This window comes from Nerophis lumbriciformis, linkage group LG06 (genome assembly GCF_033978685.3).
Source record: "Nerophis lumbriciformis linkage group LG06, RoL_Nlum_v2.1, whole genome shotgun sequence".
In the NCBI taxonomy this organism is placed as follows: Eukaryota; Metazoa; Chordata; class Actinopteri; order Syngnathiformes; family Syngnathidae; genus Nerophis; species Nerophis lumbriciformis.
The window spans coordinates 2,803,860-2,830,224 of NC_084553.2; the positions used below are offsets into that span (position 1 = coordinate 2,803,860).

Here is a 26,365-nt window from a genome sequence, read left to right on the forward strand (position 1 = left end):
TTCTTATTAAATAACTTTTGTAACCTATTTTTTATGGGCTTTCCTCTTTGTGATGTTAAGTTCCTGTTATGCGCTGTTATACAGTATATGCCTTGAGCTCTTATTTTGAAGGCGCTAAGAGCGGAAGTGATGACACGTTGGAGTGGAGCGGAGGTTTTTGAAAGAAGGTAAATAAAGTGGTCCTCGTGTAAACTGGAGCCTCCGCGTTTGTTATTTTGTAGTTTCATACAGTATAGGCCACATTTATAAACCCTCGGTTACACTTTTTTAAATAGATTCAATCTTGCATGTGGAAAGTTTAAGTGAGGGCTTTAGTTGATATAACACTCCCGTCAGGGGGTGCATTAATCCAGCACAACAGCGGCGCATGGACTTCATTTATAAGTAAAGGTAAGACCATAATAACGTTTTTTTTTATTAAATGTGCTTTGTGTGCTACAGTTTGTATGTGTAAAGTTAAAGTTAATGATTGTCACACACACTCGGTGTAATGAAATTTGTCCTCTGCATTTGACCCATCCCCTTGATCACCCCCTGGGAGGTGAGGGGAGCAGTGGGCAGCAGCGGCGCCGCGCCCGGGAATAATTTTTGGTGATTTAACCCCCAATTCCAAGCCTTGATGCTGAGTGCCAAGCAGGGAAGAATGCTGGTATGAGCTTTTAAACATAACCCGTTAACTGCTGCCAATCAAATGGTGAATAAGATACTCTTTAGGGTTCATATGTTTGTAAATGTGACTGTGATGAAGTCAGTGCCTCACCAGCCATCAACCTCACCGCACGTCACTGCCTGGGTCGCAGTGCTATAGAAGGAGAATGTGTCCATGTTTTATGAGGGCTGGTACCAGATCGTTGTTAACGCTCCCCCTAGTTTTGTGTCTGGGGTGTCCCTAACTTTTTCCTTGCATTCATTTACACGCACGGTTGCCTTAACCAAGCGTCAATATGTGGATACATTGTATCCATGACAACGAAAGAGTTGTTAACGAACTGATTGTTGTCGCATATTTTATTTGGTACGCTTTACAAAAACCAAAAATAAGAAAGCTTGTGTAACAGCATATTATGCCTTGCAAAGTTTTATATACCGTATTTTCCGCACCATAAGCCGCCCTGGGTTATAAGCCGCGCCTTCAATGAACGGCATATTTCAAAACTTTGTCCACCTATAAGCCGCCCCGTGTTATAAGCCGCATCTAACTGCGCTAAAGGAATGTCAAAAAAACAGTCAGATAGGTCAGTCAAACTTTAATAATATATTAAAAACCAGCGTGATGTGGGCGCGCATGGAGTCGTATATCAACATGGACGGAGCTGCGTGAAAAAAGCCACCCGGCCTCTTTGCGTAAACTTACCTTAACCACTCGCTCATCTTTTCTTCATCCATCCATCCCTTCGAGTTAGCTTTTATGATGACGCCGGCTGGAAAGGTCTCTTTTGGCAAGGTCTTCCTTTTGAATATCACCATGGGTGGAAGTTTCTGGCCATTAGCATGGCAAGCTAGAACCACAGTGAAGGATGACTTCTCATTCCCTGTGGTGCGAATATTCACCGTACGTGCTCCCGTTGTATCCACAGTGCGGTTCACAGGAATATCAAAAGTCAGTGGAACCTCGTCCATGTTGATAATGTTCTCTGGCCGGATCTTTTTTTCAGCTATCTTGTTTTTACAATATGCACGGAAAGTAGCCAGCTTTTCTTGAAAGTCTTTAGGCAGTTGCTGTGAAATAGTAGTCCGTGTGCGGATGGAGAGATTGCGTCTTTTCATGAACCGGAAACCTGTCGCTTAGTAGGAGCCATTTTGTGGTCTTTACAGATGTAAACACACAAAGGAAATGAAACGTAATATCCGCGCGCTTCTTCTTCTTCTTCTACGGGGGCGGGTGGTTGCTTACAGTAGAAGAAGAAGCGCTTCCTGTTCTATGGGGGCGGGTGCTTACCTTGGCGGTTGCTTGCGTAGAAGAAGAAGCGCTTCCTCTTCTACGGGGAAAAAAGATGGCGGCTGTTTACCGTAGTTGCGAGACCGAAACTTTATGAAAATGAATCTTAATATTAATCCATATATAAAGCGCACCGGGTTATAAGCCGCACTGTCAGCTTTTGAGTAAATTTGTGGTTTTTAGGTGCGGCTAATAGTGCGGAAAATACGGTACACGCAAAAAATATATTGTCAGAAAAATTGTATGTAAATTATCAAAACACTTTCCGTTCTCTAAGTTCCCAATGAACAGACAAGAGGTTGTTTTTGTTGCACCAAGCAAAGGCTTGGAAAATTCCATTGTGTACGATGGGAGGAGACGGGAGGGGTTATCTTTTGTCATCCAAGACCTGCCCAGGCTGAAGCCAGAACCAACCCAAGCCCGAGGCATCTTTTCCTTTTGTGTTAATGCATACTTGCCAACCCTCCCGGATTTTCCGGGAGACTCCCGAAATTCAGGGCCTCTCCCGAAAACCTCCCGGGACAAATGTTCTCCCGAAAATCTCCCGAAATTCAGGCGGACTCAGGTCCTCCACACTATAAAAAAGCTTACCTGCCCAATCACGTTATAACTGTAGAATGATGGAGGGCGAGTTCTTGGTTTCTTATGTGGGTTTATTGTTAGGCAGTTTCATTAACGTCCTCCCAGCGCGGCAACAACACACAACAACAGCAGTCACTTTTTTGTATACCGTAAAGCAGTTTGTCTGCCGTAAACAGCAATGTTGTGACACTCTTAAACAGGACAATACTGCCATCTAGTGCATTTGATGAAAGCACTTTTGTGCGTGCCACACAGCAATGCATCATCAGCGAGGGTGTTCAGCATGGTTTGAAAAATAGTGACAGAGAATAGAACAAGGATGGACAATTCAACCCTTAACTCAACAATGAGTAGATGAGTGTTATGTGTGTATATATGTGTAAATAAATGAAGACTGAAATTCAAGTATTTATTTTATATATATATAAAATACCTATATTATATATATATATATATATATATATATATATATATATATATATATATATATATATATATATATATATAAAATAAAATAAAATAAATATATATATATATATGTAAATATATATATAGCTAGGATTCACTGAGCGTCAAGTATTTCTTATATATATATATATATATATATATATATATATATATATATATATATATATATATATATATATATATGTATATATATGTAGAAACATTTAAGTCCCATCTCAAAACTCATTTGTATACTCTAGCCTTTGAATAGCCCCCCTTTTTTTTTTAGACCAGTTGATCTGCCGTTTCTTTTCTTTTCTCCTCTGCTCCCCCCTATCTCTTGTGGAAGGGGAGACACACAGATCCGGTGGCCATGGATGGGGTGCTGGCTGTCCGGGGTCGGGACCCGGGGTGGACCGCTCGCCTGTATATTGGTTGGGAACATCTCTGCGCTGCTGACCCGTCTCCGCTCGGGATGGTTTCCTGCTGACCCCACTGTGGACTGGACTCTTACTGTTATGCTGGATCCACTATGGACTGGACTCTCACAATATTATGTTAGACCCACTCGACATCCATTGCATTCGGTCTCCCTAGAGGGGGGGGGTTACCCACATATGCGGTCCTCTCCAAGGTTTCTCATAGTCATTCACATCGACGTCCCACTGGGGTGAGTTTTTCCTTGCCCTTATGTGGGCTATACCGAGGATGTTGTTGTGGCTTGTGCAGCCCTTTGAGACACTTGTGATTTAGGGCTATATAAATAAACATTGATTGATTGATTGATATATATATATATATGAAATACTTGACTTGGTGAATTCTAGCTGTAAATATACTCCTCCCCTTTTAGCCACGCCCCCAACCATGCCCCCGTCCCACCCCGACCACGCCCACCCCCTCCCCCCACCTCCCGAAATCGGAGGTCTCAAGGTTGGCAAGTATGTGTTAATGTGACTGAAAACAATGACTGTTTACATACTCCCCGTTCCTTTGGAAGCAGATGTCGTTATGGGTTGGAATTGGGGGTTAAATCACCAGAAATGATTCCCGGGCGCGGCCACCGCTGCTGCCCACTGCTCCCCTCACCTCCCAGGGGGTGATCAAGGGTGATGGGTCAAATGCAGAGAATAATTTCGCCACACCTAGTGTGTGTGTGTGACTATCATTGCTACTTTAACTTTAACTTAACTTTAAACAGGGAGTGTCCAAATAAAGGAAATCTTTTTGGTCAGAGCGTGGGTGACATTGTAAGAGGTTACAGGTTGACACGTTTCTCCTCAATTGAGTCCAAATTGAATTCTGTCTCTGTTTGAATCTTTGCTTCTTGTCTTGTTTAATAGATGTCATCAGTGTTTGAACCTGACATGTATTAATTCGTATCTAAAATCTCTCAAAATGATAGAAAACAAAAATGGCCAAATCATCTACTCATTTTGTCATTCTCTTTTCTTAAAAAGGCTTTTGGTAAATCTGTTTTCATTCTGTCTCTTGTTTGTTTCCATATAGACTGTAATTCTTGCTTTTTTTTTTTTTTTTTTTTTTTACTGTTCCCATTCTTCTACTGCAATGTTTTGCCTTTGCATTGACTTTTTGAAAAATCGTATTGCCATGTTTGTTTAGTTAATACAACTCTTTCCTTAGCAACACATACTGCGCATGCGCACGATTCTAAACAGGTTCGCCAGGAAAGGGTTGGAAAACGTTAGCAAAACGACGACATTGTTGCTGGGTTTGTTCTCTTCTCTGTAAATATAATATATCAGTATAATTATTGTCACTGAATTATTAATAAACAAATGATCTTCATCGATCATTATTAGTTTGTTTACAATAATTCAAACGGAAGTACGAACACATACAGGAAGTGGTTTGGCGGAAGTTGTGTGACGTCACTGCAAACTTTGCTATTCGCTGCTCGACCACAGCTCGTTAGCTAAAATATCTCAAATATACATTGTTTGTTTTACCATGAGTAACCATTACAGTTATGGTTAGTGCAACTTGAGATTTTATTTATTTAAAGAGCGAAACAACACGATTTCATCCTTCCTGGTCTCAGCGTCACTTTGAAAGGTCTCGGGCTAGCTTAGCATCGCTAGCTGCTAAGAAAGAGACAAAGCGGAAGTGATAAACACGTCGCTAAAGTGTTGTGATTGTGTGAAAATGTGCAAAGTAGAAATGCTGAGAGTGTTGGTGAAGCAGCGACTAACTGCTGCTGTGGAAGAAATATTTGTAGTGTTAGAAAGAACGATAACAGAATACGAGGAGGAACTTTCTAGAACAAAAGAGGAGAACGAGCGACAACGTCAACTACTGGACGCTCTTTTCAACAAACATCAACAAACAGGTTTGTTTACTTCTTTACTCTCTTACTCATCCTGACACTTTCACCGAGTCTCTATGCAGTGTTCAATGGCGTCTACATTACTGCCATCTAGTGTCTAAAAATGGCAACTACCTTCAAAACTACTGCAAACATTCAAAATAGCTGCTGTTTGTTTACGTTCAGCATTGCAAATGTGGGCCTATTGCTTGGATTTTACTGACGTCACATCCGGCTCATGTCCCGCCCATTAAATATGCGTGGTGGTCAAGCTATCAATCAATCAATCAATGTTTATATATAGCCCTAAATCACATAATAGTGAGAGTCCAGTCCATAGTGGATCTAACATAATAGTGAGAGTCCAGTCCATAGTGGATCTAACATAATAGTGTGAGAGTCCAGTCCATAGTGGATCTAACATAATAGTGTGAGAGTCCAGTCCATAGTGGATCTAACATAATAGTGTGAGAGTCCAGTCCATAGTGGATCTAACATAATAGTGAGAGTCCAGTCCATAGTGGATCTAACATAATAGTGTGAGAGTCCAGTCCATAGTGGATCTAACATAATAGTGTGAGAGTCCAGTCCATAGTGGATCTAACATAATAGTGAGAGTCCAGTCCATAGTGGATCTAACATAATAGTGAGAGTCCAGTCCATAGTGGATCTAACATAATAGTGAGAGTCCAGTCCATAGTGGATCTAACATAATAGTGTGAGAGTCCAGTCCATAGTGGATCTAACATAATAGTGTGAGAGTCCAGTCCATAGTGGATCTAACATAATAGTGAGAGTCCAGTCCATAGTGGATCTAACATAATAGTGAGAGTCCAGTCCATAGTGGATCTAACATAATAGTGAGAGTCCAGTCCATAGTGGATCTAACATAATAGTGTGAGAGTCCAGTCCATAGTGGATCTAACATAGTAGTGTGAGAGTCCAGTCCATAGTGGATCTAACATAATAGTGAGAGTCCAGTCCATAGTGGATCTAACATAATAGTGTGAGAGTCCAGTCCATAGTGGATCTAACATAATAGTGAGAGTCCAGTCCATATTGGATCTAGCATCATAGTGAGAGTCCAGTCCATAGTGGATCTAACATAATAGTGAGAGTCCAGTCCATAGAGGATCTAACATAATAGTGAGAGTCCAGTCCATAGTGGATCTAACATAATAGTGAGAGTCCAGTCCATAGTGGATCTAACATAATAGTGTGAGAGTCCAGTCCATAGTGGATCTAACATAATAGTGTGAGAGTCCAGTCCATAGTGGATCTAACATAATAGTGAGAGTCCAGTCCATAGTGGATCTAACATAATAGTGTGAGAGTCCAGTCCATAGTGGATCTAACATAATAGTGAGAGTCCAGTCCATAGTGGATCTAACATAATAGTGTGAGAGTCCAGTCCATAGTGGATCTAACATAATAGTGTGAGAGTCCAGTCCATGGTGGATCTAACATAATAGTGTGAGAGTACAGTCCATAGTGGATCTAACATAATAGTGTGAGAGTCCAGTCCATAGTGGATCTAACATAATAGTGAGAGTCCAGTCCATAGTGGATCTAACATAATAGTGAGAGTCCAGTCCATAGTGGATCTAACATAATAGTGAGAGTCCAGTCCATAGTGGATCTAACATAATAGTGAGAGTCCAGTCCATAGTGGATCTAACATAATAGTGAGAGTCCAGTCCATAGTGGATCTAACATAATAGTGTGAGAGTCCAGTCCATAGTGGATCTAACATAATAGTGTGAGAGTCCAGTCCATAGTGGATCTAACATAATAGTGAGAGTCCAGTCCATAGTGGATCTAACATAATAGTGAGAGTCCAGTCCATAGTGGATCTAACATAATAGTGTGAGAGTCCGGTCCATAGTGGATCTAACATAATAGTGAGAGAGTCCAGTCCATAGTGGATCTAACATAATAGTGAGAATCCAGTCCATAGTGGATCTAACATAATAGTGTGAGAGTCCAGTCCATAGTGGATCTAACATAATAGTGAGAGTCCAGTCCATAGTGGATCTAACATAATAGTGTGAGAGTCCAGTCCATAGTGGATCTAACATAATAGTGTGAGAGTCCAGTCCATAGTGGATCTAACATAATAGTGAGAGTCCAGTCCATAGTGGATCTAACATAATAGTGTGAGAGTCCAGTCCATAGTGGATCTAACATAATAGTGAGAGTCAAGTCCATAGTGGATCTAACATAATAGTGAGAGTTCAGTCCATAGTGGATCTAACATAATAGTGAGAGTCCAGTCCATAGTGGATCTAACATAATAGTGAGAGTCTAGTCCATAGTGGATCTAATATAATAGTGAGAGTCCAGTCCATAGTGGATCTAACATAATAGTGAGAGTCCAGTCCATAGTGGATCTAACATAATAGTGAGAGTCCAGTCCATAGTGGATCCAACATAATAGTGAGAGTCCAGTCCATAGTGGATCTAACATAATAGTGAGAGTCCAGTCCATAGTGGATCTAACATAATAGTGAGAGTCCAGTCCATAGTGGATCTAACATAATAGTGAGAGTCCAGTCCATAGTTGATCTAACATTATAGTGAGAGTCCAGTCCATAGTGGATCTAACATAATAGTAAGAGTCCAGTCCATAGTGGATCTAACATAATAGTGTGAGAGTCCGGTCCATAGTGGATCTAACATAATAGTGAGAGAGTCCAGTCCATAGTGGATCTAACATAATAGTGAGAATCCAGTCCATAGTGGATCTAACATAATAGTGTGAGAGTCCAGTCCATAGTGGATCTAACATAATAGTGAGAGTCCAGTCCATAGTGGATCTAACATAATAGTGTGAGAGTCCAGTCCATAGTGGATCTAACATAATAGTGTGAGAGTCCAGTCCATAGTGGATCTAACATAATAGTGAGAGTCCAGTCCATAGTGGATCTAACATAATAGTGTGAGAGTCCAGTCCATAGTGGATCTAACATAATAGTGAGAGTCAAGTCCATAGTGGATCTAACATAATAGTGAGAGTTCAGTCCATAGTGGATCTAACATAATAGTGAGAGTCCAGTCCATAGTGGATCTAACATAATAGTGAGAGTCTAGTCCATAGTGGATCTAATATAATAGTGAGAGTCCAGTCCATAGTGGATCTAACATAATAGTGAGAGTCCAGTCCATAGTGGATCTAACATAATAGTGAGAGTCCAGTCCATAGTGGATCTAACATAATAGTGAGAGTCCAGTCCATAGTTGATCTAACATAATAGTGTGAGAGTCCAGTCCATAGTGGATCTAACATAATAGTGAGAGTCCAGTCCATAGTGGATCTAACATAATAGTGTGAGAGTCCAGTCCATAGTGGATCTAACATAATAGCGAGAGTCCAGTCCATAGTGGATCTAACATAATAGTGAGAGTCCAGTCCATAGTGGATCTAACATAATAGTGTGAGAGTCCAGTCCATAGTGGATCTAACATAATAGTGTGAGAGTCCAGTCCATAGTGGATCTAACATAATAGTGTGAGAGTCCAGTCCATAGTGGATCTAACATAATAGTGTGAGAGTCTAGTCCATAGTGGATCTAACATAGTAGTGAGAGTCTAGTCCATAGTGGATCTAACATAATAGTGAGAGTCCAGTCCATAGTGGATCTAACATAATAGTGAGAGTCCAGTCCATAGTGGATCTAACATAATAGTGTGAGAGTCCAGTCCATAGTGGATCTAACATAATAGTGAGAGTCCAGTCCATAGTAGATCTAACATAATAGTGTGAGAGTCTAGTCCATAGTGGATCTAACATAATATTGTGAGAGTCCAGTCCATAGTGGATCTAACATAATATTGTGAGAGTCCAGTCCATAGTGGATCTAACATAATAGTGAGAGTCAAGTCCATAGTGGATCTAACATAATAGTGAGAGACCAGTCCATAGTGGATCTAACATAATAGTGTGAGAGTCCAGTCCATAGTGGATCTAACATAATAGTGTGAGAGTCCAGTCCATAGTGGATCTAACATAATAGTGTGAGAGTCCAGTCTATAGTGGATCTAACATAATAGTGAGAGAGTCCAGTCCATAGTGGATCTAACATAATAGTGAGAGTCCAGTCCATAGTGGATCTAACATAATAGTGAGAGTCCAGTCCAGCAGCAGTGGCAGGCAACAGTGAAGGAGTTTGTGGAGGAAGCAGCTCAGCACTCGATAATGTCAACTTAGGCACACAGGTTTATAAATAGTCCGTCTGCGTTAGAGCTTATAATAACAATATTGTCAGATAGAGTTGGTGATGAACCCCAAGATGCAGAGATGGCAGGCTTGTTGTCAGGTTCAAACCCCGATGACATCTATTAAACAGACAAGAAGCAAGGAATTAAACAGAGACAGGATTCAATTTGGCTCATGAGGAGAAACGTCTGGGCTGTACTCTTGTACAGTCTTCCACCACGCTCTGACAAGAGAGTTCTACGCCTCCTCTTTTATTTGGACTTTCCCTGATTACATAGCATCAGCTGTTTCTAAAGGGAGGGGGGGTCGTAAACAGTTGTTGCCCTCGGTCACAAAACAGTTTAAAGAAAAGATGCCTGGAGCTTGCGTCAGGTCCTGCTTCCTCTCCGCTCTGTAGATCTCGGGTCAAGACAAGATCTTCCTGTGGATCACAATAGATCAAAGAAACTGACACCTTCATGTCGCTTCCCGTCGTACACAGGGGAGTTTTACAAGCCTTTTGCTTGGTAAGATCAAAAACAGCTTTTGTCTGCTCGCCTCATTGAAACACAAAGTTTTGTGATAAGATACTTGGTTAATATTCAAGTCACGACATGTAGATGGGGAATTGTTGGTGGTTTTTGGATGGTTATTTATTAAGTTTTATGGGCGAAACAGAGGACCTCCCACTGGCTCCGTTGTCAGCGGACTTTTATTTAAGAGTTAGAATGCATGAATTAAATACGTCCGTCGTCATGTCTTTCATAATGATTGTGAACGATAGGCAACATTTTCAAAAAAAAGTGCACTTCCCCTTTAAGAATTCTAACGTTGGTGACCCAGTAGTGAAACCTAAACTTTGGTAGCCCTAATCCTCCCGACAACTTACTTCTACCCAAGTTCAATTTGTAACCAGACACAGTACTTAAGGCTGATGGATAGGTCCGAGACATACGGGAGGAGGCCATCTGCGTAGAGAGAGACCTTCAGCTGCGGATTGTGACTACATGTGCTTGTAATAAGCAAATTATTAGATATGTCTAGCTTGCGTGCTATTGTGTGCTTAGCTGTTGTTTAGCTGCTCACTGGACAGCGCAGTGTTGCGTCGGACCAGTTCTTCCTTCAAGGGAACCTAATTTACTGGTCAATCCCAAGTTCTTTTGATGACATATATGCTGAGTAAGAAGGGACCTTCAAGACAGAATTGGAATATTTTCAAGTTTATACCAAAGCTTTAAAGTTAAAGTACCAATGATTGTCACACACACAAATTATTCTCTGCAGTGGGCAGCAGCGATGGCCGCGCCCGGGAATCATTTTTGGTGATTTAACCCCCAATTCCTTTTTTATTTTTATTTTTTATTTATTTTTTTTGTGTCCTGTCCAGCTTCTCAGGCAAATCATATAGTTGATGTAGATGCCCATGTCGGCTGTTCAGATTTACTTTACAAAAGAGAAGTGTAGGATACTTCTCTTGTTGCCTTATTTGTATTTGACTTTATTAAATGTATTTATATTATCATTTCGTGCAGCCGGGCCGGAGCAGGAGGGGATAGAAAGAGAAAAAAAAAGAAGACAGAGGGGGAAATTGTGGGGACAAGAGGGGGATTAGACAGAGAGACAAAAACAACAACAGCAAACAACAACAACAACAACAATAGAGCAACATCAGCAAATATGACATGTACAAATATGATGGTAAAAGTAATAGCGGCGCGGCCAGCCCCCGGCCACCCCACCCAAATCGGCCGCCGCAGGACCACCCAGGCACAGGGCCACGGGAACCACCCACCCCACCTGCAGGTGGGGTGGGTGGTTGATGCTGAGTGCCAAGCAGGGAGGTAATGGGTCCCATTTTTATAGTCTTTGGTATGACTCGGCCCGGGGTTTGAACTCACAACCTACCGATCTCAGGGCGGACACTCTTAACCACTAGGCCACTGAGTAGGAGATCAGCTTAACCGATACATTCATATCGGCTGCTCTAGTTGATCTGGCATTCCAAGGGAAAAAAACAACTTCTTTTCACACAAAGACAACCCCCATCTCCCCCTCCCAACACTGATAAGAAACCAAGGGGGAGGTTTTCACATTCCAAGGTGGAGACATAAAACAGATAGACAATCTGAAGACAAAGAGAGACTGGTAGAATAAAAAAAGGAAAAGTACTAACTACTCTAAACATCCATCCATCCATCTTCTTCCGCTTATCCGAGGTCGGGTCGCGGGGGCAGCAGCCTAAGCAGGGAAGCCCAGACTTCCCTCTCCCTAGCCACTTCGTCCAGCTCCTCCCGGGGGATCCCGAGGTGTTCCCAGGCCAGCCGGGAGACATAGTCTTCCCAACGTGTCCTGGGTCTTCCTCGTGGCCTCCTACCGGTCGGACATGCCCTAAACACCTCCTTAGGGAGGCGCTCGGGTGGCATCCTGACCAGATGCCCGAACCACCTCATCTGGCTCCTCTCCATGTGGAGGAGCAGCGGCTTTACTTTGAGCTCCCCCCGGATGGCAGAGCTTCTCACCCTATCTCTAAGGGAGAGCCCCGCCACCCGGCGGAGGAAACTCATTTGGGCCGCTTGTACCCGTGATCTTGTCCTTTCGGTCATAACCCAAAGCTCATGACCATAGGTGAGGATGGGAACGTAGATCGACCGGTAAATTGAGAGCTTTGCCTTCCGGCTCAGCTCCTTCTTCACCACAACGGATCGATACAGCGTCCGCATTACTGAAGACGCCGCCTGTCGATCTCACCATCCACTCTTCCCTCACTCGTGAACAAGACTCCGAGGTACTTGAACTCCTCCACTTGGGGCAAGGTCTCCTCCCCAACCCGGAGATGGCACTCCACCCTTTTCCGGGCGAGAACCATGGACTCGGACTTGGAGGTGCTGATTCTCATCCCAGTCGCTTCACACTCGGCTGCGAACCGATCCAGTGAGAGCTGAAGATCCTGGCCAGAGGAAGCCATCAGGACCACATCATGTTTAAAAAGCAGAGACCTAATCCTGCAGCCACCAAACCGGATCCCCTCAACGCCTTGACTGCGCCTAGAAATTCTGTCCATAAAAGTTCAGAACAGAATGGGTGACAAAGGGCAGCCTTGGCGGAGTCCAACCCTCACTGGAAACGTGTCCGACTTACCGCCGGCAATGCGGACCAAGCTCTGACACTGATCATACAGGGAGCGGACCGCCACAATCAGACAGTCCGATACCCCATACTCTCTGAGCACTCCCCACAGGACTTCCCGAGGGACACGGTCGAATGCCTTCTCCAAGTCCACAAAGCACATGTAGACTGGTTGGGCAAACTCCCATGCACCCTCAAGGACCCTGCCCAGAGTATAGAGCTGGTCCACAGTTCCACGACCAGGACGAAAACCACACTGTTCCTCCTGAATCCGAGGTTGGACTATCCGGCGTAGCCTCCTCTCCAGTACACCTGAATAGACCTTACCGGGAAGGCTGAGGAGTGTGATCCCACGATAGTTAGAACACACCCTCCGGTTCCCCTTTTTAAAGAGAGGAACCACCACCCCGGTCTGCCAATCCAGAGGTACCGCCCCCGATGTCCACGCGATGCTGCAGAGTCTTGTCAACCAAGACAGCCCTACAGCATCCAGAGCCTTAAGGAACTCCGGGCGGATCTCATCCACCCCCGGGGCCTTGCCACCGAGGAGCTTTTTAACTACCTCAGCAACCTCAGCCCCAGAAATAGGAGAGCCCACCACAGACTCCCCAGGCACTGCTTCCTCATAGGAAGACGTGTTGGTGGGATTGAGGAGGTCTTCGAAGTATTCCCTCCACCGATCCACAACTTCCGCAGTCGAGGTCAGCAGAACACCATCCGCACCATACACGGTGTTGGTAGTGCTAAACATGGCTATGTAAAAAGAAATAACTCTTAAACTTATCTGGTACCTTCCACAGCAGATTTATATTAGATTAGTCTTTTTTCTAAATAAGTTGTACTATTAAACAAATGTAACATTTGTTACCAGAGGAGCACAGAAATAAAGTACCGTATTTTCCGCACCATAAGGCGCCCTCTGGGTTATAAGCCGCGCCTTCAATGAACGGCATATTTCAAAACTTTGTCCACCTATAAGCCGCCCCGTGTTGTAAGCCGCATCTAACTGCGCTAAAGGAATGTCAAAAAAACAGTCAGATAGGTCAGTCAAACTTTAATAATATATTAAAAACCAGCGTGATGTGGGCGCGCATGGAGTCGTATATCAACATGGACGGAGCTGCGTGACAAAAGCCACCCGGCCTCTTCGCGTAAACTTACCTTAACCACTCGCTCACCTTTTCTTCATCCATCCATCCCTTCGAGTTAGCTTTTATGATGACGCCGGCTGGAAAGGTCTCTTTTGGCAAGGTCTTCCTTTTGAATATCACCATGGGTGGAAGTTTCTGGCCATTAGCATGGCAAGCTAGAACCACAGTGAAGGACGACTTCTCATTCCCTGTGGTGCGAATATTCACCGTACGTGCTCCCGTTGTATCCACAGTGCGGTTCACAGGAATATCAAAAGTCAGTGGAACCTCGTCCATGTTGATAATGTTCTCTGGCCGGATCTTTTTTTCAGCTATCTTGTTTTTACAATATGCACGGAAAGTAGCCAGCTTTTCTTGAAAGTCTTTAGGCAGTTGCTGTGAAATAGTAGTCCGTGTGCGGATGGAGAGATTGCGTCTTTTCATGAACCGGAAACCTGTCGCTTAGTAGGAGCCATTTTGTGGTCTTTACAGATGTAAACACACAAAGGAAATGAAACGTAATATCCGCGCGCTTCTTCTTCTTCTACGCGGGCGGGTGGTTGCTTACAGTAGAAGAAGAAGCGCTTCCTGTTCTATGGGGGCGGGTGCTTACCTTGGCGGTTGCTTGCGTAGAAGAAGAAGCGCTTCCTCTTCTACGGGGAAAAAAGATGGCGGCTGTTTACCGTAGTTGCGAGACCGAAACTTTATGAAAATGAATCTTAATATTAATCCATATATAAAGCGCACCGGGTTATAAGGCGCACTGTCAGCTTTTGAGAAAATTTGTGGTTTTTAGGTGCGCCTTATAGTGCGGAAAATACGGTACAGGGTATTGACACGGTATCGGTTCAGGTCCCTATTCCTCAAGCGTATGTTCCTCTTCTTGTGTCCTGCAGACGTCAGCGAAGAACATCTTCTCCCCGAGCAGCAGGAATGCAACTCCAGCGTGGAACAGGAGGAGCCACAGTCCCCCCACATTAAAGAGGAAGAGGAGGAACACACTATCAGTCAGGAGGGAGAGCGTCTTGAAGGACTGGATGAGTTCCCAGTGACTGGTGTCCCTGTGAAGAGTGAAGGCGATGAGGTCAAAGGTGAAAGTGAGGAGAAGAGAGGGGCGGAGCCTCCAAGCAGCAGCTCAAGTCAACACATGACAACAGAAGGTGATGGAGACCACTGTGGAGGATCACAAGCACACAAGATCTTAGCTCCACTATCAGACACAACGTCACACTCTCCTGACACTGATGATGAACACTCTAAAGATGATAACTCTGAAAACTTCAAATGCTCTCAATGCGACAACACTTTTAATCACAGTCACACTCTGAAAAAACACATGAGAAGTCACAGTGGACAGAAACCATATTCCTGTTCAGTGTGCGACACACATTATAGTCACCACTCGGCACTGTTTCGACACATGAGTAAACATGCCGGTGAGAAACCTTTCACCTGCTCAGTTTGTGGTAAAACCTTCCTTTCGAAGAGGTCTTTGACAGAACACACAAGAACACACACTGGAGAGAAACCTTTTACGTGCCAAGTGTGTGGTAAAGAATTCCATTTAAAGAGGTCCTGGAAGGAACATACAAGGACACACACTGGTGAGAAGCCCTATCAATGCTCAATTTGTGATAAAAACTTCTCTCAAAGGTCACATCTGCAAATACACACCCGAAAACACACTGGAGAGAGACCTTTCGCCTGCTCAGTTTGTGGGAAAGGTTTCTTTGTGAAGGGGGCTTTGGCAGAACACACAAGAACACACACTGGAGAAAAACCGTACTCGTGTTCAGTGTGCGACTCGCATTTTCGTCACCACTCCGGACTGACTCGACACATGAGGAAACACACTGACGAGAGACCTTTTATCTGCTCAGTGTGTGGTCAAGCTTTTCTTTCGATGGAGTCTTTGACAGAACACACGAGAATGCACAGCGGGGAGAAACCTTTCACCTGCTCAGTTTGTGGTAAAACTTTCCTTTCAAAGAGCTCTTTGACAGAACACACAAAAACACACACTGGAGAGATGCCGTTCACGTGCCAAGTGTGTGGTAAAGAATTCCATTTGAAGAGGTCTTTGACGGAACATGCAAGGACACACACTGGTGAGAAACCTTATAAATGTCCTAATTGTGACAAACATTTCTCTCAAAGGTCACGTTTGCAAACTCACGTACGAACGCACACCGATGAGAAACCTTTCACCTGCTCAGTTTGTGGTAAAGGTTTCTTTGCGAAGGCGGCGTTGGCGGAACACGCCAGAACACACACTGGAGAAAAACCGTTTTCGTGTTCAGTGTGCGACTCACATTTCCGTCACCATTCAGCGCTGACTCGACACATGAGGAAACACACTGACGAGAGACCTTTTATCTGCTCAATGTGTGGCCAAGCTTTTCTTTCGATGGAGTCTTTGATAGAACACACGAGAAAGCACAGTGGGGAGAAACCTTTTGCCTGCTCAGTCTGAGCTCAACGTTTCTCTATGAAAGCAAATTTGAGGTGACACATGAGAACACACACCGGACAGACATAAGGTGGCAAATTGAAGCCAGAAAGTTATATAAATGTGGTTCTATATGATATATTGTGATGTAACAACCACTGTTATCAATCTAACTTCTCCCTGACTATTTGTGCCTTCATCAGCAAGAAACAAAATCTGTTTATTTGTACTGTTTTTTTTTTTTAAAGCAATCAGCAGATTACCTGTAAATAATCACTGGCCAATTATGGATAAATAAACACAGTGCTGTAATATAAAGAAGTACATTAACTAGTATCACATTTTTTAAACATGTACTTTAAGTTATTCCAGTGTTTGCTTGTTTAGCTATGTTTTGTGATATAAAGCAATGTCATACAGTCTATTAAAATGGATGGATACTGTATATATTTGAACACGTGTGTTTACTTATTCCCTTAAATATATCCATATCGAGCGGTTATGTTATGTACTGCACAAGTTTAAACTACAATAAGATGTTAACCAGGCAGTGGCGGGAAAGCTTCAAATGTGCTCAACGTTACATACAGATAATGTGTCATGACACATGCAAAACTAAATTACATACAAAGAGGATACAAGTAAAGGAAATTAAATGAGCTCAAACATACCTACAAATGAGGCATACAGCTAGCCTAAATAGCATGTTAGCATTGATTAGCGTGCAGCCATGCACTGACCAAATATGCCTGATTAGCAGTCCAACACAAGTCAATAACATCAACAAAGCTCACCTTTGTACATCCACGCACAGTATAAAACGTTTGGTGGACAAAATGAGACAAAGGAGTGGAAGATTTTACATGTAAACATGCGTCACAGTCCACACTATGGTGAGTTCAAGAACCGCCGAAATTAGTAGGACAAAACGATGTTCACCAGTGAAGCATACACACAAACATGTTAAACTGTGGCAGTTCTAACAATTGGGAAGGTTTGTGTCATGTTTGTCCTCAAACAAAAAACAAACTAAAATGTATAATGTATAATGCATATGTTCCTTTTGACTGTACATGTACTGTAAATGTATAATGTATTTAAATTATTCACATGTGAATAATGCTGTATAATAGCCTGTATTTATATTATTCACATGTGAATAAGGCTGTATAATAGACTGTATTTATGTTATTCACATGTCAATAATGCTGTATAATAGACTGTATTTATGTTATTCACATGTGAATAATGCTGTATAATAGACTGTATTTATATTATTCACATGTGAATAATGCTGTATAATAGACTGTATTTATATTATTCACATGTGAATAATGCTGAATTTATGTTATTCACATGTTAATAATGCTGTATAATAGACTGTATGTATATTATTCACATGTGAATAATGCTGTATAATAGACTGTATTTATATTATTCACATGTGAATAATGCTGTATAATAGACTGTATTTATATTATTCACATGTGAATAATGCTGTATAATAGACTGTGTTTATATCATTCACATGTGAATAATGCTGTATTTATGTTATTCACATGTGAATAATGCTGTATAATAGACAGTATTTATATTATTCACATGTGAATAATGCTGTATAATAGACTGTATTTATATTATTCACATGTGAATAATGCTGTATAATAGACAGTATTTATATTATTCACATGTGAATAATGCTGTATAATAGACTGTATTTATATTATTCACATGTGAATAATGCTGTATAATAGACTGTATTTATAATATTCACATGTGAATAATGCTGTATAATAGCCTGTATTTATATTATTCACATGTGAATAAGGCTGTATAATAGACTGTATTTATGTTATTCACATGTCAATAATGCTGTATAATAGACTGTATTTATGTTATTCACATGTGAATAATGCTGTATAATAGACTGTATTTATATTATTCACATGTGAATAATGCTGTATAATAGACTGTATTTATATTATTCACATGTGAATAATGCTGTATTTATATTATTCACATGTGCATAATGCTGTATAATAGACTGTATTTATGTTATTCACATGTGAATAATGCTGTATAATAGACTGTATTTATGCTATTCACATGTGAATAATGTTGTATAATAGACTGTATTTATGTTATTCACATGTGAATAATGCTGTATAATAGACTGTATTTATATTATTCACATGTGAATAATGCTGTCTAATAGACTGTATGTATATTATTCACATGTGAATAGTGCTGTATAACAGACTGTATTTATGTTATTCACATGTGAATAATGCTGTATAATAGACTGTATTTATATTATTCACATGTGAATAATGCTGTATAATAGACTGTATTTATATTATTCACATGTGCATAATGCTGTATAATAGACTGTATTTATGTTATTCACATGTGAATAATGCTGTATAATTGACTGTATTTATAATATTCACATGTGAATAATGCTGTATAATAGACTGTATTTATGTTATTCACATGTGAATAATGCTGTATAATAGACTGTATTTATGTTATTCACATGTGAATAATGCTGTATAATAGACTGTATTTATATTATTCACATGTGAATAATGCTGTATTTATGTTATTCACATGTGAATAATGCTGTATAATAGACTGTATGTATATTATTCACATGAGAATAATGCTGTATAATAGACTGTATTCATGTTATTCACATGTGAATAATGCTGTATAATAAACTGTATTTATATTATTCACATGTGAATAATGCTGTATAATAAACTGTATTTATATTATTCACATGTGAATAATGCTGTATAATAGACTGTATTTATATTATTCACATGTGAATAATGCTGTATAATAGACTGTATTCATATCATTCACATGTAAAAAAAAAACTACCTAAGTGTTTATTGTCTATTGTGAGCGAACTGTGGTGCTGAATTTCTCCCAGGGATCAATCAAGTACTTTCTATTCTAATCTATTATATTCTAAAACAACAACAACAACAAAAAATGACACCATCTTTTTCCATTTTCAATCCTTTTTTAAAAATACTCCAGGGAGCCACTAGGGCGGCACTAAAGAGCCGCATGCGGCTGGAGAGCTGCAGGTTGCTGAGCCCCGGTTTACCGTTTGAATTCTTGAAAACCTTCTGGGACGGGATTAAAGAATCGTCTCGTGTGTCTTCAACAAAGATTTAGACTTCCAGTAACAATAAAACAAGGTCTCATCACTCTTTTACTGAAACCTAACACAGATGTTCTCTCTATTGCATACTTGCCAACCTTGAGACCTCCGATTTCGGGAGGTGGGGGTTGGGGGCGTGGTCGGGGGTGGTGCGGGGCGTGGTTAAGAAGGGAGGAGTATATTGACAGCCAGAATTCACCAAGTCAAGTATTTCATACATACATACATATATATATATATATATATATATGCGATGAGGTGGCGACTTGTCCAGGGTGTACCCCGCCTTCCGCCCGATTGTAGCTTAGATAGGCTCCAGCGCCCCCCGCGACCCCAAAGGGAATAAGCGGTAGAAAATGGATATATATATATATATATATATATATATATATATATATATATATATATATATATATATATATATATATATATATATATATGTCTTAATAAGGTTATCCAAAAAATAGTGCTCGATACCGTAGTAGAGCGCAATATATGTATGTGTGGGGGGAAAAAATCACAAGACTACTTCATCTCTACAGGCCTGTTTCATGAGGGGTTCCCTCAATCATCAGGAGATTTTGAAACAGGCCTGTAGAGATGAAGTAGTCTTGTGATTTTTTTCCCACACATACATATATATATATATATATATATATATATATATATATATATCTATCCTGAAAATATGCAAACAAAACTGTGTTTAGATAATTGATACTTCAAACTTGCATAAATAAATCTTAAGGAATATAACATAACTTGGCTTCTGAGAGCTTCAAAATGTAATGAATAAAATGCTAAAGTTGTTGATAAACAAGCAATTATTTTAATAATTAAATATGGTCATTTTAAATTAATTATTATGATAATTTAAAATTAATTATTTCAAATATGTTTATTTTAATGTATAATTCTGGATGTAATAAGGAGTCAGAAAAAATACAAATAAAAATACAATTGATTTTTTAGCAAAATATAGTAAAAATGTATTTAGTTTTTTTTTGTTTGTTTTTTTATTAAATAAATATATTTATTTTTAGGTAAGATAAACATAATAATACAATTTATCTCTACTCTGGATGATTTAGTTCTTGTCACCCTGTTGTCCTCCCATCAATAGGGAGATTTTCGGGAGAATATTTGTCCCGGGAGGTTTTCGGGAGAGGAGCTGAATTTCTGGAGTCTCCCGGAAAATTCGGGAGGGTTGGCAAGTATGCTCTATTGACAACTGGAGGCCTATTACTTTGATCAACTCAAACGACAAAATTCTAAATTCTTAATGTGCTGGAAGACTAAAACCTTGTTTGGACGACATTTCAGGAACAAAGTCAGCTTTCATTAGAGGTGGTCACATGTCAGACAATGTCAGGTTTAGTGCTGGACATGATCGACGACTCACTTCTCATTCATTCTTTTTTTAGATGTCTATAAAGCTTTGGACTCTGTCGAGCATGAGTTCATATATAAAGTCTTATACTTATTTGGGTTTATATTAAGGTATATATTTGGTTTATACCTTGAGCTGACCCCCCCCCCACACACACACACACACACACACACACACCCCAGATGGTAAATAATTCAATGTATACATCCTGATGATGATCTTGTGTGATGACTGTATTATGATGATAGTATATATGATCATACTTGCCAACCCTCCCGAATTTTCCGGGAGACTCCCGAAATTCAGCGCCTCTCCCGAAAACCTCCCGGGACAAATATTCTCCCGAAAATCTCCCGATTTTCATCCGGAGCTGGAAGCCACGCCCCCTCCAGCTCCATGCGGACCTGAGTGAGGACAGCCTTTTTTCATGATGGGAGGACAACAGGGTGACAAGAACTAAATCATCCAGACTAGAGATAAATTGTATTACCGTATTTTCCGCACTATTAGCCGCACCTAAAAACCACAAATTTACTCAAAAGCTGACAGTGCGGCTTATAACCCGGTGCGCTTTATATATGGATTAATATTAAGATTCATTTTCATAAAGTTTAGGTCTCGCAACTACGGTAAACAGCCGCCATCTTTTTTCCCCATAGAAGAGGAAGTGCTTCTTCTTCTACGGTAAGCAACCGCCAAGGTAAGCACCCGCCCCCATAGAACAGGAAGCGCTTCTTCTTCTACTGTAAGCAACCACCCGCCCCCGTAGAAGAAGAAGCGCGCGGATATTACGTTTCATTTCCTTTGTGTGTTTACATCTGTAAAGACCACAAAATGTCTCCTATTAAGAGACACGCGTACAACGCAGAATTCAAACTCAAGGCAATAAGTCACGCAGTAGAACACGGAAATAGAGCAGCAGCAAGAGAATTGAAGCAACAAGATGACCTGCGCCACTAAGACAGGGAGACAGCGCCGGACGACATACGCCAACATCTGCCAGTGGATTGTAAATGCCTGGCGGATATATCGGTCTCAACTGTGGTCCGAACTTTCCGGAAGGCAGGATTCACGGAACTGCTGGACAACAATAGCAACATTGACTCTGATGACTTCGACGAGACGGAGCCGGCCATTTTGGATCCCGTATTCGCCCAACTTTTTAATTCGGACACCGAAGGAGAAGAATTTGAGGGATTTATGAATGAAGAATAACTTCAGAAAGTGAGCGTTATGTTTATTTTGTGTGTTGTGACATTGCTATTGGTCTGCACTATTTTGAATTTTACTATGTTTGTGATTGCACATTTGCACATTACCGTACATTTTGGGAGTGAACAGAGTTGTTAGAACGCTGGTTTTTAATATATTATTAAAGTTTGACTGACCTATCTGACTGTTTTTTTGACATTCCTTTAGCGCAGTTAGATGCGGCTTACAACACGGGGGGCGGCTTATAAGTGGACAAAGTTTTGAAATATGCCGTTCATTGAAGGCGCGGCTTATAACCCAGGGCGCCTTATGGTGCGGAAAATACGGTATTATGTTTATCTTACCTAAAAATAAATGTTTTTATTAATTAAAAAAAATAAATACATTTTTACTATATTTTGCTAAAAACATCAAAATTAATTGTATTTTTCTTTGTATTTTTTCCTGACTCCTTATTACATCCAGCCATAGAATTATACATCAAAATAAACATATTTGAAATAATTGATTTTAAATTATCATAATAATTCATTTAAAATGTCCATATTTAATTATTAAAATAATTGCTTGTTTATCAACAACTTTAGCATTTTATTCATTACATTTTGAAACTCTCAGAAGCCAAGTTATGTTATATTCCTTAATATTTATTTATGCAAGTTTGAAGTATCAATTATCTAAACACAGTTTTGTTTGCATATTTTCAGGATGTAGATATCTTAAAGAAGTGTAAAAACTTATTGGGGTGTTACCGTTTAGTGGTCAATTGCACGGAATATGTACTTCACTGTGCAACCTACTAATAAAAGCCTCAATCGATCAATCAAAGCTCTTATTTTGAAGACGCTAAGAGCGGAAGTGGTGACACATTGTAGTGGAGCGGAGTTTATATATGTCGCCTATACTGTATAAAAGTACAAAATAACAAACACAGAGGCTCCAGTTCTACACGAGGACCACTTTATTTCCTTTGTTTTCAAAAACTCCGCTCCACCACAACGTGTCGCCACTTCCGCTCTTAGCGCCTTCAAAATAAGAGCTCAAGGCATATACCGCATAACAGCTTATAACAGGAACGTAACATCACAAAGAGGCAAGTCCATAAAAAAATAGGTTACATAAACATAAATAATAATAATCGATCGTTATTAGTTTGTTTACATTATATTCAAACGGACATACGAACACATACAGGAAGTGGTTAGGCGGAAGTTGTGTGACGTCACAGCAGACGCTGCTCGACCGTAGCTAGTTAGCTAAAATATCTCAAATATATATTGTTTGTTTGATTAATAATAACCACTACAGTTTATATTTAGTGAAACGTATTATTTTGTTTAGTTAAAGAGCGAAACAACACGATTTCATGCTTCCTGGTCTCAGCGTCACTTTGAAACGTCTCGGGTTATCTTAGCTTGCTAGCTGCTAACAAATTGACGCGGAAGTGATCAACACGTCGCTGAGCAACCGTTTTTTGAATGGGCCAAACGATATTTAGACATTTAATTTTCGCAGATTTATTAATAAACATAAATAATCTTAATCGACCGTTATTAGTTTGTTTACAATTATTCACACGGAAATACGAACACATACAGGAAGTGGTTAGGCGGAAGTTGTGTGACGTCACTGCAGAACTTTGCTATTCGCTGCTCGACCATAGCTAGTTAGCTAAAATATCTCAAATATACATTGTTTGTTTTATCATTATTAACCATTACAGTTTATATTTAGTGAAACGTAATATTTTGTTTATTTAAACAACACGATTTCATCCTTCCTGGTCTCAGCGTCACTGAAACGTCTCAGGTTAGCTTAGCATCGCTAGCTGCTAAGAAAGAGACAAAGCGGAAGTGATAAACACGTCGCTAAAGTGTTGTGATGGTGTGAAAATGTGCAAAGTAGAAATGCTGAGAGTGTTGGTGAAGCAGCGACTAACTGCTGCTGTGGAAGAAATATTTGTAGTGTTAGAAAGAACGATAGCAGAATACGAGGAGGAACTTTCTAGAACAAAAGAGGAGAACGAGCGACAACGTCAACTACTGGACGCTCTTTTCAACAAACATCAACAAACAGGTTTGTTTACTTCTTTACTCTCTTACTCATCCTGACATTTTCACCGTGTCTCTATGCAGTGTTCAATGGCGTGTACATTACTGCCATCTAGTGTCTAAACACCGCAACTTCTGTGGAATCCTAGACATGAAACATTGAAAATGGCTGCTGTTTGTTTACATTCAGCATTGTTGCTGTAGGTCAGTGTTTTCCAACCTTGTTTGAGCCAAGGCACATTTTTTGCGTTGAAAAAATGCGGAGGCACACCACCACCACAAATCATTCAAAAACGAAACTCAGTTGACAGTAAAAAGTCGCAATTGTTGGATATGACTTTAAAACATAACCAAGCATGCATCACTATAGCTCTTGTCTCAAGTAGGTGTACTGTCACCACCTGTCACATCACACCCTGACTTATTTGGACTTTTTTTGCTGTTTTTCTTGTGTGTAGTGTTTTACTTCTTGTCTTGCTCTCCTATTTTGGTGTTTTTTTCTCTTTTTGTTGGTATTTTCCTGTTGCAGTTTGATGTCTTCCTTTGAGCGATATTTCCCGCATCTACTTTGTTTTAGCAATCAAGAATATTTCACTTGTTTTTATCCTTCTTTGTTTTTTCATGTCATGTCATGTTGGGATGTACATTGTGGATGCCGTCTTTGCTCCACAGTAAGTCTTTGCTGTCGTCCAGCATTCTGTTTTTGTTTACTTTGTAGCCATTACAGTTTTAGTTTCGATCTGCATAGCCTTCCCTAAGCTTCAATGCCTTTTCTTAGGGGCACTCACCTTTTGTTTATTTTTGGTTTAAGCATTAGACACCTTTTTACCTGCACCCTGCCTCCCGCTGTTTCCCACATCTACAAAGCAATTACCGTATTTTCCGCACCATAAGGCGCCCTGGGTTATAAGCCGCGCCTTCAATGAACGGCATATTTCAAAACTTTGTCCACCTATAAGCCGCCCCGTGTTGTAAGCCACATCTAACTGCGCTAAAGGAATGTCAAAAAAAACAGTCAGATAGGTCAGTCAAACTTTAATAATATATTAAAAACCAGCGTGATGTGGGCGCGCATGGAGTCGTATATCAACATGGACGGAGCTGCGTGAAAAAAGCCACCCGGCCTCTTCGCGTAAACTTACCTTAACCACTCGCTCATCTTTTCTTCATCCATCCATCCCTTCGAGTTAGCTTTTATGATGACGCCGGCTGGAAAGGTCTCTTTTGGCAAGGTCTTCCTTTTGAATATCACCATGGGTGGAAGTTTCTGGCCATTAGCATGGCAAGCTAGAACCACAGTGAAGGATGACTTCTCATTCCCTGTGGTGCGAATATTCACCGTACGTGCTCCCGTTGTATCCACAGTGCGGTTCACAGGAATATCAAAAGTCAGTGGAACCTCGTCCATGTTGATAATGTTCTCTGGCCGGATCTTTTTTTCAGCTATCTTGTTTTTACAATATGCACGGAAAGTAGCCAGCTTTTCTTGAAAGTCTTTAGGCAGTTGCTGTGAAATAGTAGTCCGTGTGCGGATGGAGAGATTGCGTCTTTTCATGAACCGGAAACCTGTCGCTTAGTAGGAGCCATTTTGTGGTCTTTACAGATGTAAACACACAAAGGAAATGAAACGTACGGTAATATCCGCGCGCTTTTTCTTCTTCTACGCGGGCGGGTGGTTGCTTACAGTAGAAGAAGAAGCGCTTCCTCTTCTATGGGGGCGGGTGCTTACCTTGGCGGTTGCTTGCGTGGAAGAAGAAGCACTTCCTCTTCTACGGGGAAAAAAGATGGCGGCTGTTTACCGTAGTTGCGAGACCGAAACTTTATGAAAATGAATCTTAATATTAATCCATATATAAAGCGCACCGGGTTATAAGCCGCACTGTCAGCTTTTGAGAAAATTTGTGGTTTTTAGGTGCGCCTTATAGTGCGGAAAATACGGTAAACAAACAGCTTGGACGGTTTTAAAAAGACCCCAACATATTGACACTTGTGCAATTTTATTGTCAGAATGTCATACAGGAACTTTTTTTTTTTTGCAATGTTGTATTTGAATTTGTTTGCTCAAAACCTGCTAACAGTTTCATCTGAAGACCGTGTCGGGTTATTTTGAAGTCAAATTTGTCACACTGGTCGCAGCCTTTTTACATATTATGCATTTCGAGTAGAGATGTCCGATAATGGCTTTTTTTGTCGACATTCCGATATTGTCCAACTCTTAATTACCGATTCCGATATCAAGCGATACCGATATATATACAGTGGTGGAATGAACACATTATTATGCCTAATTTAGTTGTGATGCCCCGCTGGATGCATTAAACAATGTAACAAGGTTTTTCTAAA

The 26,365-nt window shown here is 40.7% G+C and overlaps 2 protein-coding genes across 2 annotated transcripts in view; both read left to right on the forward strand.

Moving 5' to 3' along the window:
- The first annotated feature begins 4,883 nt into the window (after positions 1-4,883).
- LOC140678854 (uncharacterized) lies at positions 4,884-16,373 on the forward strand. Its single transcript, XM_072913330.1, has 2 exons — positions 4,884-5,318; positions 14,642-16,373. Exons 1-2 carry the CDS (start codon positions 5,135-5,137, stop codon positions 16,216-16,218), a joined length of 1,761 nt encoding a protein of 586 aa, XP_072769431.1. The 5' UTR covers positions 4,884-5,134; the 3' UTR covers positions 16,219-16,373.
- Positions 16,374-23,595: 7,222 nt separating this feature from the next.
- The window catches only part of LOC133608418 (uncharacterized), a 48,447-nt gene continuing 45,677 nt past the window's right edge, over positions 23,596-26,365 (forward strand). Inside the window, exon 1 of the mRNA XM_061963634.2 lies at positions 23,596-24,047. Coding sequence (XP_061819618.2) covers positions 23,864-24,047 — 184 coding nt within the window. The 5' untranslated portion in view covers positions 23,596-23,863. The remainder of the gene's footprint in view (positions 24,048-26,365) is intronic.